This window comes from Eurytemora carolleeae, unplaced genomic scaffold (assembly GCF_000591075.1).
Source record: "Eurytemora carolleeae unplaced genomic scaffold, Eaff_2.0 scaffold252, whole genome shotgun sequence".
Taxonomy (NCBI): Eukaryota; Metazoa; Arthropoda; class Copepoda; order Calanoida; family Temoridae; genus Eurytemora; species Eurytemora carolleeae.
In genome coordinates this window covers 31,934-46,738 of record NW_019396306.1, presented here as the reverse complement: position 1 = coordinate 46,738, position 14,805 = coordinate 31,934, and the positions used below count along the sequence as shown (strand labels likewise).

The 14,805-nt window shown below is 33.9% G+C and overlaps 4 protein-coding genes across 4 annotated transcripts in view; 3 read left to right on the top strand and 1 right to left on the bottom strand.

Moving 5' to 3' along the window:
• Window positions 1-2,164, top strand: part of LOC111700603 (kinesin-like protein KIF3A) — a 12,344-nt gene extending 10,180 nt beyond the window's left edge. Inside the window, 5 exon segments of the mRNA XM_023471575.1 lie at window positions 137-235; window positions 474-550; window positions 1,326-1,389; window positions 1,575-1,658; window positions 2,120-2,164. Of these exon segments, the coding sequence (XP_023327343.1) occupies window positions 137-235; window positions 474-550; window positions 1,326-1,389; window positions 1,575-1,658; window positions 2,120-2,164 (369 nt within the window).
• Window positions 1-12,145, top strand: part of LOC111700601 (PHD finger-like domain-containing protein 5A) — a 15,550-nt gene extending 3,405 nt beyond the window's left edge. Inside the window, exons 3-5 of the mRNA XM_023471573.1 lie at window positions 10,564-10,637; window positions 11,265-11,371; window positions 11,926-12,145. Coding sequence (XP_023327341.1) covers window positions 10,580-10,637; window positions 11,265-11,371; window positions 11,926-12,093 — 333 coding nt within the window. The 5' untranslated portion in view covers window positions 10,564-10,579 and the 3' untranslated portion in view covers window positions 12,094-12,145. The remainder of the gene's footprint in view (window positions 1-10,563; window positions 10,638-11,264; window positions 11,372-11,925) is intronic.
• Window positions 5,037-10,251, bottom strand: LOC111700600 (F-actin-capping protein subunit alpha). Its single transcript, XM_023471572.1, has 9 exons — window positions 10,143-10,251; window positions 9,958-10,021; window positions 9,184-9,407; window positions 8,796-8,906; window positions 8,270-8,337; window positions 7,928-8,000; window positions 7,383-7,460; window positions 6,615-6,754; window positions 5,037-6,217 (listed from the first exon to the last, which is right to left on the bottom strand). The coding sequence occupies exons 1-9, from the start codon at window positions 10,182-10,184 to the stop codon at window positions 6,154-6,156; spliced, it is 864 nt and encodes a 287-aa protein (XP_023327340.1). The 5' UTR covers window positions 10,185-10,251; the 3' UTR covers window positions 5,037-6,153.
• LOC111700598 (toll-like receptor 7) lies at window positions 12,122-14,561 on the top strand. The gene is made up of 4 exons (XM_023471571.1): window positions 12,122-12,860; window positions 13,075-13,127; window positions 13,566-13,627; window positions 14,396-14,561. The coding sequence occupies exons 1-4, from the start codon at window positions 12,161-12,163 to the stop codon at window positions 14,544-14,546; spliced, it is 966 nt and encodes a 321-aa protein (XP_023327339.1). The 5' UTR covers window positions 12,122-12,160; the 3' UTR covers window positions 14,547-14,561.
• The last annotated feature ends 244 nt before the right edge of the window (window positions 14,562-14,805 follow it).

The window sequence follows — 14,805 nt, the reverse complement described above, 5'->3', positions numbered from 1 at the left end:
GAATAAATGAATAAATGAATAAATGAATAAATGAATAAATGAATAAATAAATAAATGAATAAATGAATAAATGATAAGGTGAATAAATGAATAAATAGATGTATGAATAAAAGGATGAATAAATGAATAAATCTAGGAGTTGGAGAAGGCCCAAGCTGACCAGGAGGCTATAAAGCAGAAACTGGCAGCACTTGAGAAGAAAATAATTGTTGGAGGGGAGAATTTACTAGATAAGGTATACAGCCAGAACCAGAAACTGTTAATATGATTTTAGTAATAATTAAGTGTATTTAATGTTGTTTCTAAACAAAGCAAATAGTTTTAGTGCTAACTTATTATACAGTGATAGCCAGAATTCTCTTAAATAGAAAGACGACTTTATGATAATGTTACACACATGACAGGGATGAGAGGTACACTTGAACTTTGTTTAAATATTTACTTCTAAAATAATTTAAAGATATTTTTTTTAGGCTGAAGAACAGGAAAGGTTATTAGAAGAGAGTGCTCAAGAGCTGGAGCATACAATACAAACAGAGCAAACTCTTAGGTAGGGAGCTAGAGTATACAAAACAAACAGAGCAACCTCTCAGGTAGGTAGCTTGAGCATACAATACAGAGCAAACTTCTAGGTAGGTAGCTTGAGCATACAATACAAACAGAGCAAACTCTTAGGTAGGGAGGTAGAGTATACAATACAAACAGAGCAAACTCTTAGGTAGGTAGCTAGAGTATACAATACAAACAGAGCAAACTCTTAGTTAGGGAACTAGAGTATACAATACAAACAGAGCAACCTCTTAGGTAGGTAGCTTGAGCATACAAGACAGAGTAAACTTTTAGGTAGGGAGCTAGAGTATACAATACAAACAGAGCAAACTCTTAGGTAGGTAGCTGGAGCATACAATACAGAGCAAACTCTTAAGTAGGTAGCTTGAGCATACAATGCAGAGCAAACTTTTAGGTATCTAGCTTGAGCTTACAATACAGAGCAAACTCTTAGGCAGGTAGCTTGAGCATACAATGCAGAGCAAACTCATAGGTAGGTAGCTTGAGCATAAAATACAAAGCAAACTCTTAAGTAGGTAGCTTGAGCATACAATACAGAGCAAACTCTTAGGTAGGTAGCTTGAGCATACAATGCGGAGCAAACTCTTAAGTAGGTAGCTGGATCATAAAATACAGACAAAGAAAATTCCTAAAGGTAGCATTTTTAAAAATACATAAAGAACTTCTAAAACCTTCTCCTAGTTGAAAGTTGCTATTTACGTACAAACTTATAGGACTAAATGCTTAAAACAGAAAATAATGGTTAAAATATTCAGGGATCAATTAAAAGCTGTTGAAGCTGAGAGGGTTGATATAGAGGAGAAATACTCATCCCTTCAGGTATTCAGTCAATCAATTAATTAATCATTAATTCAATCTATTAATAGGTTAAATAAATACATTATCAGTATATGGCACGATGCCAGAAATTAAAGATCAATCAAGAAATCGAATTTATTTCTAACATTAGCGATCAATAAATCAATTATACTTGTTATGTACACTGTACACTGTACACTGTACAGGAGGAAGCTAATGGAAAGACCCGAAAGCTGAAGAAGGTGTGGGGTATGTTGCAAACAGCCAAATCAGAACTATCCGACCTTCAGGTAGAAAATAGTTGGCAGGGTGCACCTGTTAAATATTATATTAAACAGATTTCAGGGGTATATATTTCTTTAACGATAATTTACCTTTCATAAAATATTTTTATTCCCCATTTTATTATGAATCTTTTTTTAAATTTTTCTTAGCTTTAATTCTAGATTAGTAAAATAAAAAGTGGGAAAAATGGGTGAAAACGCGGTGTTAACTTTTTTTCTGAAAAAAGGACTTTGGGAAACCAACATCCAAGCTTTTTATTTCTTTTCATATTTCCCAAATCATGATTTTATTTCCCCTGAAAAGATAAAATTCTGTGAATAAAGACCTTATAAAACATTTGGGATAACTAAACAATTTTTAGTGATGTAAGTTTGTATAATAAAATCCACTGTACAGTATCAGAGGTTAAAGGTTTAATAAAGAACTGAAATAAAAATATTAAAAAAAAAGAAATTAAATTTTCTAGCAAGAGCAGCAGAGAGAGATGGAAGGATTGCTTGATAGTGTTTAGAAATTGGAGAATGGCAGCTTAGGTACGCAATATATTTTTAATTTTAAGAAAATGACATTTTATAAGTTCTGGGTTAAACTGTATAAAAATGGTTTCGATTTTTCAAAACTTTAATTAAGAGAATTTTTTAATATTTTAACAATTATTTTTTAAAAAGTGTAAGAAAAGAGAATTTTATAAACTATACCGCGACCGTATACAAAAGAAGTTACTTAAAAAATCTAAGCGACAAAATAAGCCTATGCAGCCCAGGATAGAAAATATAGAATAGAATATTTAAAAAAAGTTGTTGCTTTTAAAAATGTAAAAAACACTAATTATAACCTTCAGATGTGTTGCCTACACGGGGAATAATATGAGAAAATCAAGTGAATCAATCCACGAAAGGTAGGTCTAATTAAAAATAGCTTCTTTAATGTCGTCATTGACCCCCACTACATTCAGGTTTTTGTTTAAGGCGGTAAGCGTGATTTTAAATAAACCTACATGCTAAGATTAGAATGCCCGATGTAAGCTTAATCTTAAGTAGGAATCAGATATTGATGTTTATATTTTAAGAATCGAGAACTTTCAATTGTGGATTCTCAATATCCGACTCGCGCATTTCAAGTTTTCAACTGCAGAAAAAAACATAAATTATCAAAATTAAACACCTGAAAACCTAGGAAAACAACAATATCTTCCACATTAATGATCATATGAAGGTTGCAAGGGTACCGTAGTGAATCAAGCAGTTACGCTTACAATCCCTTTAACAAAATAATATGAACCTGTGATTTCCAAATTGTGGGAAGACAAAATTCACAATTTTCAAAAATAAAGTTTGCAGCAACTAACACCCAAATATTCCAGAGAAAAGGACGGAATGGATCTGGATCTCTCCGGGTTGTATTTACAATATACAGATCCAGAGCAGAACAGGGAGAGGGTTAAATCTGCCAGGTAAAGGATGTTTTAATAAAAGAGAAAGATCTACAAGAAATCACGTTCTAAGAAGACTCCGATGCCTTTCCAATCATGTTTTAATTTGTGCGACCTATAGTACAGTTTGAAACGATTTCTCTTAGAAAACGCCACCTTTCTAGGTTACATATTTAGGAGAAACTTTTAAAAATAAATATTACATCCTGTCAAAGCATTCCGATTTAGTTGGCTGAGCGCATGAAATCTTGAAAATCGCAGACAAAAGGCCAAGGGGTTCGTTAACTCGAAATGTTTTAATCAACTTTCCATTTCAGACCTAAGAGCTCAAAGCTAAGAACAAGACGATAAGAAATAAAATATTTCAAACCATCTCGAGGACCGCGAGAAAATCTGAAAAAAATTGTATTTTCTATCACAATAAAATATTTTATTAATTGCAACCTTCTGTAAAAACTTGCACCACTATAAAAGAAAGCTCATGTACAAACGTTCGCCCCCGAATTCTTCTATATATACAGGGTGTCCCTCATCAAATTAGACCGCGTCAATGGGTCTAAATTACGATTTGGGGGACAAATCAGAAAATTTAAGAAGAATGAATCATTTTAAAATTTTTAATAAGGCTAATAGAAAATTTTGTTGGCAGAAAATGCTAGATTTTTCGCGTATTATGTGCGTATTTTGGCGTTAAAGATTGTTGATAATTTAATATGATATGGGACGCTCTGTATATACTTTCCTAATATGTCTGTCTGTTTGTATCCAATTAACTTCAAAACGGCTGAACCGATTAGGCCGAAATTTTGTGCCAGACCTCACGTGACCCTAGAGACGGTTTATGAATGTTCAGAATAACAACAAATTATTTTTTTTGTAAAATTTTAAGAAATTCACGAAAAAAACTGTAATTCCGCCAATTTTGCTAACTAACAATTTATTTATTTTTCATTTTTTATAAAGGAAATTTATTATTGTAAAGATTTATTCACACACAAAGATATAAATACATATATAAATGGTGTAGTTTAAAGTTTAAATAATTCTTTTTTTGAAAATACAGGTTTCCAAAAGAAAAGAGAAAAAATATGCAAAATTATGCACAAATAGAAAACATTGATTTTTAATCACTACAAAACATATTTATCATGAATGCATAAAATGTCTAAGAACCAAGATAGCAAACTTATAAAGTTCTGTTTATCAATTCCCATACCCCCACTATTATAGCTAGTTAAGCACAAAGTAATAGCTGTATCCATCATTGTACTGCTGTTGCACCACCAGTAGCACTATTCTTCTCTACACTCTTGGTTCCATTTTTATCAGATTTTTATTGTTACATGTTTTTAATGCAGAATGCAGATAATTATTTTTCCAAACTTCTTGTTTCCTGGCTGTCCTGTTTTGCTCATTCAATTAGCTGTATACCCCCCCCCACCAGGATGGTTAATATGCAGTTTCAATAGCTGACCAGGCAATTTATAGTATTTCAATATCAGCTCTCGAGTTTCTGTATTTATTCCAGTTGTGTTTGATATTGGCCATCAATGCAAGTTATTGCTTACATTGTTGTAATGAGAGTTACTCTTTGTCAGCTGCATTACTTGTATCAGTGTCTTGTAGTAATTTAGAAAGAAATTAGAAGACTTCCTATAGCCTTAACTGTATTCAGGTAGGTTCAAGGTGATTTAGGTGTACCCCCTAGATTAGAAACACCCATGATACCAATTATAATCTCTCTCAGAAATATTTGCTGATTCCACAGTAAAGCAGTCACTGTTAACGTGTATTCCCACGTGGACAGATTTTTTAAAGAAAAATAACCCGCTCAGAATGTTGTCCCATCGCTTTAAAACACGAGGAGTGTGTCTTTCGCCTTTCATTGTCAGAGGTATGCCATGAGTAATCCAGTTTCCATTGTGAGAAGCGTAAAAAACGCCAGAAAAAATTTAAATTTTTGTTTTAGTATTTCGAGGTTACTTTCAAGAAACATGCATGTTAAAGTAGGTTGATAAATAATAAATAAATTCTAAGAACAAGGATACTTTCAAGTCGTATTGCTACAGTCATGTTTCGTAAGACACTACATTATAATCATTACATTCAATCTTAAATGTCCAAACCAAATATATCGTATTAATTCCAGCAGAATTTGAGGGACACAGTAGGGAGTGGACACATAAATATGCCACTAAATCCTTGAAATTTACCAAAAACTAAATCTTTGTTCATACATCTTCCACAAAAAGAAGCCTTTATTTTAAAATAGTTTAACTTTATTCAATTTATTAAATATATTTCGGACGCACAATATATAAATATTAGAAAATTCATTAAATGGATTGTTGCTGGGTTCCAAAAAAGTAATTGTACAAAATATACGAAAGTGTCTTTCAGTGAAAAATTGAATGGTTTGATGGAAAAAAGTGTCAATTGCACAAACAAGTCTAAGCTAATCACACAAAAATCACAATTTATTAATCATTGAAACTTTTGGCCTTCAGAAAATTTTAGGAAGGGGGTGGTACATAAGGAAATATGGCACCGGGAGTTCCTATAAAGGGGGGACTTAAAACACTAGTACAGGAGGGGGTTACTGGGCTTATAAAAATTATCTTTGTAGTATAATGTAAAATATTGGGAGCAAGTTGGTTTTTTAACATTGACATATTAAAGATTGTAGGCGGGCTATTCAATGATCCGTCATGGAGCAATGATGTAGAAAATGATCAATTATGGATCACTGCTGTACTCGATCATCTATCAAAGATCACTCCTGTACTCGATGATCTATCAAAGATCAATATTGTAGTCAATAATCCTTTATGGATCACTGCTTTACTTAATGATCAATCAAAGATCAATACTGTAATAAATGATCAATAATAAATCAATACGCTACTCAATAATCAATTATAGATCAATACTGTACTCAATGCTCAAAAATATTATCAATTATGTAATAAATGATCAATAATACATCACTAATATAGTCAATGATCAATTATAGATCCTTACTGTTCAAGCATAAATCATTTGTGTACTTAATGATCAATTACGGATCTTCACTGGCTTCTTAATTCTTTTCCAATGGAGTAAGAGACAATCTTGTTCCAGTCAATCTTTGTCCTGGAAAATATTGTATTATTAAAAACTGATTATGTTTAGACTGAAAAAATTCTAAATGAAATCGGAATCTCGAGTTTTACATTTTTTGTGAGAACATTTATTTCTAAACCTAAGTGATGTAGTAAGATAGTTCAATAATTTAGCGAAAATGATAGTTCTTCTGTGGCAGAGTTTTAGAGTTTCTTTTTTAACCTTTTCATTAAAATTTAAATACCTCAGTTTACTAAAATAAGAATTACATCCTTTATATCATGCTCACCCCCCCCCCTTTTTTAGTAGGATATATTAATGAATTTTCATGGAAGAAAGTTATCAAAAAGAGGAAATAATATATTACATAAAGTGAGGCCTTTATCTTATTTAGCCCCCATTTATAAAATATAAGGTGGTGACTAACCTAGTGACGGGAAGTTGTCTACGTAAAGCCTTGAATGTAGTTTCAGACATAGTCTGATAGTTTTCACTGATAGCAGTCTGATATTCAGACTCACTATCCTCCATCAGCTGTACCAGCATCTTACCAGCCTCACCAGCGTCCTGGACAGTACATAGTACACGTTACTGTACAGTACATGGTTCACTGTACAATACATAATACACTGAACTTCACTGTATGGTGCATGTATGTACTTCACAAAGTACATAACACAATTCGCTACACTGTACAGTGTATAGTACATAATACACCGTACAGTTAAAGTACATACTACACTTCACTACATTGTACAGTGTACAGTACATACTAAACTTCACTACACTGAACAGTGCACACTGCACAGTACATACTACACTTCAATACACTGTACAAGTACATACTACATTTTACTACACTGTAAAGTGTACAGTACATCGTTGACTACACTATACTTCACTTCACTGTACAGTGTACAGTGCATACTACACTTCAATACACTGTATAAGTACATACTACACTTCACTACACTGTTCACTGTTCAGTACACACTACACTATACTCGGCATACTTCAATACATAGTATAGTAATTCTTATAGAGTTTATTAATGTGTTTCTAACCATGTCAATTGTAAACTGCAGTCTAAATTTTCATGAATGAGTTTTTAACCAGACGAATTTACTTCATTATTAATCAAATCTGAGCATTGCCCCCCCCCCTCTCATCAAGAATATGTTTATCATATATTTACCGATATAGTAATGGAGTCCTTGACCTCCTTGGAGGAAACCAGCTGGACATTCCCCTCTTCATAGTAGTGAACCTGCACCTAGATATACGGATTAAACGGACTGTTCATGTAATTTCAGTGACTCTGCGTTAAAAGCGTTAATTGCTTGATTTCCAGCAGTACTCTTTAATCTTAGTTTATTAAATAAACGATACTTCTTATTTAAATTAATTATCATATATTTGTGACATTATTAAAGCATAACTTGCGGAATTGTGCAGCAGATAGATTGAGATATAGCAGAATTTATGTCTTGCAATAAAATTAAGGGCTACTTCATTTACTTGTTCAAATTAAGCTAAAGCTGATCATGTAAAAATAAATTGTGAATATAGGTAAATTAACGGCTAAATTAATACCATTCAAATAATTTCTCTGAAGAGAAAATTTACAAAAACAAGATACATTTTACGCTAATTTACCCGAGGTGAATAATGTTCTCATAACAAATTTTAACATTTTTGTTTTCATTTCTTGAAAAAACAAAGTAAACTTATGACATTCACCTTAAGAGTTCCTGTAACCTCAGCTTGGTCTCCAGATATAATTAAACTCCATTCTGATCTCCATCTTCCATTCCTAGATAATAGATATTTACAACCTAACTTCCATTATTTATAATGAAGATTGCATCTAAACAAATTTAAGCTTAATTCTACCTTATTATGATTTTTAGGAATTAAATTGTTTTTAATTGAATTTTCTTTTTTTGTTTCTCTTCCCTCTCTTCTTTCAATTTTTTTCTACTTTTTCACTTCACATATTTATTTCTATTCTATGTTTGTCCAAATGTTGAGTGAAAAAGTTAGAAGGGTAAATTATCAGCGTTGTAACATTTTAAAATTTACCAATAATTCTTGGGTTGGAACTGATGATCTTCAATACAAGCAATCAACATTTTACCCTCCTCTGTATCCTGCAGCATAGATTCATCACTGTGGTTTTTATATTAAATTTTATTTTACATATCGATGCTATATATTTATTCAAAATCAATCCCGTTGTGGTAAACCATCAAACTTAATATGATTGATCGACATTTTTAATACTTTTAGAAAAAATAGTGATAACGACTAAATCTCTAAGGAAATTAGGAATTTAAAATTCGAATGAACAAATTCCATTTTCTGAAATTGACACTTTGTATCGTCCTGTTGATTTTCCCTCTCCAAAATCTTAGGCTCTAACCCTTTTTGCTTCACCTATTTTAACCATATATTTTTATGGCAACCCTAACCCCACGAATAAAGTTAGACATCACGCCCGTCAGCCCCTGTTGGTTCATCTATTTGAATACAAATAACACTGCAATTTAGAAATTAGTTCAGGAACAAAAAAATTGTGATAAAAAATAAAGATTTACTAAACGTTTACCTTGACGAAGACTGCTGGTACTCCGTGCTTGTAATGGTTTAAGGTGTAGTTGGTAACCTCGGCCTCTACAGCAGACCTCAACTCCTCCAGCTCACCATGGGAGCTCCAGGGCTGAACAAATACTAGTGAGCGATATTTTTTTTTCCAGAAAAATAATTCCCCTTCCCCTTCGTTAATCAAATCATTTTATTAAGAAGTAGCTCTCCGGTTTTTGTTGATTTTGATGATTTTAGGGGGAAATTCTTTAGTTTTAATCTTGTATACACAAGAAATTGACACACAGCAAAATTTTTATTTTAATAATCTCCAAAATGTTGCAAGAACTAAAAGAGTTTACAAATTACAATTAGAAATAAAACTACAAAATTGAAGTTATTCCATTCCTAACCTTATAATCAGAGGCTTCCTTCCTAAGATGATCATATTTAAAGGATTGTTTGGAGCGCGGGTCTCCGAACCGTCCTCCGCCCAGATCATTATGCTCTGTGATGAGGCAGAAAAGTTCCGACCCCTCGATCTTGACGGGCGTGAGCTGGTCCTTGTTGTACTGGGAAAAGGCGCCGCTAGCTCCCTCGCGTAGCAGGGGATCATTGTTCAGCAGTACTCGGACATCTAGAATACAGGGGGAACTTATTCACGTAGAGAGTAGAGAGTGGAGACTTATATCCCATTACCCAATTAAATATAGTTGAGACTGTCCGTGTAATTTCTACTGACACTTCTTTTGAGAAGATTATGCATGTTTAAACCTTATTTGATTAATAATGTGGAAGATATATGCGTTTTCCGAGCTCTAAATGTGTCATTCTTAAACCTTGAAAAGGCGTATTAGGGAACCGTTGTGAATCGGACATGTCACTTTAAAAAAAATAACTTTATAGGATTGAGAAGACTTTAGCCATAATCCTTAATTAAGTACTTTTCATTCTCATTTTGTAACTGTAACACTTCAGAGAATATTTGTAAAGGTTAGAGCAATAGTTAGTTAAGTTATTGTTAAGCCAGAGCACGCAAAACGTTTGAAAAAATCTAAAATAATATGATGATTTGAACTCTTCTAGTCGTCCGTAGAAAAGTAGTTCTGTATGATATATCTTTCGGTCACATACCCAAGGAGAAAACACCTAGATTGAACAAGTGAGATGTAACAAATTTTACTTACCATTGAAAACTTCATTAAATTCTCCAGGCGGCGAGTGAAGGATAAAATCGGCGGCGATTTGGACCTTAAAAACATGAAATTTAGATATTTGTCAATACTTAAAATGAATATTTTATATTTATTGACAAAATACTTTTTTCTATCCAATTCAATGATTACAAAACTCCCCAAAACATTTTATATACCTTTTCTTGCTCAGAAATAGGTTCTTCGTTTTCTGCTGCCATTTTTGCAATTGATAGAGAATTTGTATAGAGGAATAGAATGCTGGGCGTTTTCTGGTTTACTATTGGTTGAAACATATTCTCATGTCTTCTGATTGGTTGAAGGATCAGGACAAACCGGTTTAGAATAAGGATCTATATGAATAAATGTTGCGGCATTTTTAATTTGTTGATTCGCTTGAAATCGTTTTGTAACAATCGGAAAAAATCACAAGATGATTTTGATGCGGAGCTTTATTTGTTTTTGATAAAATTTCTACGGCCTCCGCTGTCATATATTGATTATTAATCATATTCTAGTGAAAATTGTGGACTCATAATTTTATTAAATACCATTAAATATTGAATATTATATTTCAATGTAAGGAACCTATTGTATTTCAGTTTTCTTGTAAAAAATGGCGAAACATCATCCAGATCTCATCTTCTGTCGAAAGCAGGCCGGAGTAGCTATTGGTAAATACTAAATTTTGTAATTTNATGACCTAGGAAGCTGCGGATTGGATAAATGATGACCTAGGAAGCTGCGGATTGGATAAATGATGACCTAGGAAGCTGCGGATTGGATAAATGATGACCTAGGAAGCTGCGGATTGGATAAATGATGACCTAGGAAGCTGCGGATTGGATAAATGATGACCTAGGAAGCTGCGGATTGGATAAATGATGACCTAGGAAGCTGCGGATTGGATAAATGATGACCTAGGAAGCTGCGGATTGGATAAATGATGACCTAGGAAGCTGCGGATTGGATAAATGATGACCTAGGAAGCTGCGGATTGGATAAATGATGACCTAGGAAGCTGCGGATTGGATAAATGATGACCTAGGAAGCTGCGGATTGGATAAATGATGACCTAGGAAGCTGCGGATTGGATAAATGATGACCTAGGAAGCTGCGGATTGGATAAATGATGACCTAGGAAGCTGCGGATTGGATAAATGATGACCTAGGAAGCTGCGGATTGGATAAATGATGACCTAGGAAGCTGCGGATTGGATAAATGATGACCTAGGAAGCTGCGGATTGGATAAATGATGACCTGGGAAGATGCTGATTGGTTGAGTATTTTGTCTGTTTAGGAAGGTTATGTGAGAAGTGTGATGGGAAATGTGTGATCTGTGATTCCTATGTACGCCCCTGTACGCTTGTACGTATCTGCGACGAGTGCAACTACGGATCTTATCAGGTTAATATTCATCTATAATTGGGTTTTATATCCTTTGTAGATACGAAATTTAATTTTTTATCCTGAGGGTAGATATGTAATCTTGATTCTGGTTTATACCCTAGAAATGTAGTCTGATTTTTATATCCCTAGGATTAATATGTAATCTGATTTTTTATCCGATATATAATCTGGTTTTATATTCCTGAGGGTANTCCGATATATAATCTGGGTTTATATTCCTAGGGTAGATATGTAATCTGATTTTTATTCCTAGGGTAGATATGCAATCTGGTTTCATATCCCTAGGGTAGATGTGTAATCTGGCTTTTTATCACGAGGGTAGTTATACAATTTGGTTTTATATCTCGAGGGTAAATATGTATTCTTGTTTTTTATCCCTAGGGCAGATAATCTGATTTTATTAAATATGTAATCTGATTTTATATCTCTAGGGTAGATAATCTGATTTTATATTCCGAGGTTAAATATGTAATCTGGTTCTATATCCCTAGTGTATATAATCTTATTTTATTTCCCAAGGGTAACCATGTAATCTGGTTTTATATCCCTAGGGTAGATGTGTAATCTGTGGAGGACCTGGAATCTCTGATGCGTACTACTGTAAGGAATGTACTGTACAGGAGAAGGATAGAGACGGCTGTCCTAAAATCGTCAATCTCGGCAGTTCGAAAACAGATCTCTTCTATGAGATGAAGAAGTATGGGTTTAAAAAACGGTGATCGTGGCAATGTGCCAAGGATAATGGGCATTTTTGACCAGTTTTTTTTCAGATGTAATTTATTTAAAATGGAGCTTATTATCTGGGCTGTGTTACTCGTGGGTGTGTTTGGTGTTGAGGAAGAGAAAAAGACGAATATCACTTTCTCTCCTTGTCCGGATACCTGCTCTTGTACGCACTCCGAGGACGGGAGTATTAACCAAGCGTCCTGTAAGGACAGTAACCCGGAGTATATATTCTCCATGGTTCCCAACACCAAACATCTAATTATATCCGGGTGTTCTAAACCTCTGACTCATGTTAATATAACAACCCAGAGCGTTGGGTTTATTGAGTCCTTGCTCCTCGACGGATGTTTGATAGACCCTTCCTCTGTCCAGAACTTCAAAGTGTTCTTCTCCCTGGCCAGGTTGGAGATCCTAAACACAAGGGACCCCGACCTAATCCTCCTCGATTGCAATGTCGTAAAGAACTTGGAGCTGATCAATCTCTCCGGGAACAGATTAACCTCGAACCCGATTCTGAACTGTTCTGCTCCGTTTCTCAGGAACTTAAACCTGTCGGAGAACAGCCTTTCTGAGTTCGATTTCGGAGATATCTCCGGGTACCGTGATCTTGTTTATCTGGATTTAAGTGCAAACCCTCTCCTAGAGCTGGTTCCTCCTGAGACGGATCTGTCTCTGACTAAACTCTTACTCCGGGATAACCGTTTACTGAGGACAGTTTGCTCGCAAACCTTCCGTTCTACACCTAATCTTAAACATCTAGGAACCAGACTATATTTCAATATCTTGATTAAACATTAAAAACTATTTGAAGTTTCAAGTTTGTTTTACAAGAATTATAGATTTGACGATATTTTAAAAACATTATTGATTATTCTGGATTATTGTTTATTTTTTGTTGTATATTTGTATATTTATTTAAAATTGGTTGTCTGTTTATCTATTTTAATTATTAATTCATTATTGTCGTGGTTCAGATATATCTTTCACGAATATTCAGCAGGTTCCCTTAGGTTTAATTCAACTCAAGGTATTTTAGATTCTTGAGAGATATTTTGGGTACTTTGTCAAGTGTACAATTTTCTAAGAAATTTCTCCAGAATTAAGCAGCAACGAATGATAAATTATTGCAAGAAAACTTATCTTTTTCGGTCTAAATATTAGGGGGGAAAGCTTATGGTCTAGGGTAGATGTGTAATTTGGCTTTTTATTCGTCATTGTCCATTATGCTCTACAATAAACAAACAATTTCGTGGATTTTTCTGTTCCAATTGGTGCAATTTTAAAATAATAAACTGAGCCGTTTTTCACAAAGCTTTTCAAATTTGACGTCCATAAACCTTCCCTGGGGTCTTGTGAGTTGCCACAAAAAAAATGATCCATATCGGTTTAGCTGTTTTGACGATTTTTGGATACTGACAGACATGCCAATATAGATCAAAATAGAAAATTAAAACATATATTTTAGAATATTGAAGAGCTAGGAATAGAAGGATGGATTCCTACCTGTGATTGTCAAACTGCTGTCAGGTAAAATATTACAATAAAATATTTACTTCGGATGAAAATTCATCCTGGGATTTGATGAATTAGAGATGTTGCTGATCTACCTACCTCCGGTTCAAAGCCTCCTGTATCTTTAACTTTAACTTAAGTCGGTGCTTCAGGATTTGAACCGGTGACCTGTAGTTTAGCGACCGAGGTCAAATTCATTAATGTCTGATTTCAGAGAGGAATTATGATTTTTAAACTACAAGCATTTTAGTGGAACTTTTTTAAAATAAAGTTTTCTTAACATTTTATTAACACATCTATTGTTAATTTTAATAATAATAATAATGTTCTATATATATAAATTGGTAAACTGTTTTTCTAAAAGTTTTAAGCTTAATAAAAATAAACTCAGTCCAATCTTGGTCACGGTAGTTTGTAATAAATGCATAATTATGTAATATTTTAACCAAAGAAAATCTTTGCGGAAACCCTAAAAAATATAAAAAATATGTATATATTATATACCCCTGAAAAATGAACGTACCGCCGGCTCAACTAGTTCTCTTGTCCGCCAGCTCAAGCTGAAGAGAACGGGTTCAGCATAATCTATGTAGTTCAACCACTTTTTAGCTTGACCCGGCAAACTAGAGAACTGGATGAACCGGCGCGGCCATGTGTGGTTCAACCACTTTTTTTTTTTCATTAAATCTGGTCCAAGAACTATTTCTCATATTTATTAAATCTGGTTCCAGAACTATATCACATTTTTCTAAATGGAGATTATGAAATGTTCTTCTTCTCTAGGTTGCAGAGTGTTGACAGTAGAGATTTGTATACTGGACTCCAATGTTTATCGCCTGTATCCGGGACTAGGTTTAACTTCACAGCTCCGGGTCTACTTAATAGCTTGGACTGCGGAGAAATACAAATCCAGGTACCAAGGGGAAATTATTAATGAACTATCTTTTTACTTAAGCGTATACAGCTTGGACCAGGGAGTAAGGAAAAGAAGGGAGATACAACTGACGCGGTCCACCCTACCATATGATTATACATGCTTTGCAGACGGTACTCCATTTGTATAAGAAATATTCAGAATAGCATGGATTCATAAAAAACAAGAGCTGCACCACTAATCTTCTCGAATTCTTAGACAGGGTTACCACGCTGATTGAAGATGGTGACAGCGTTGACGTAATTTACCTAGATTTCAG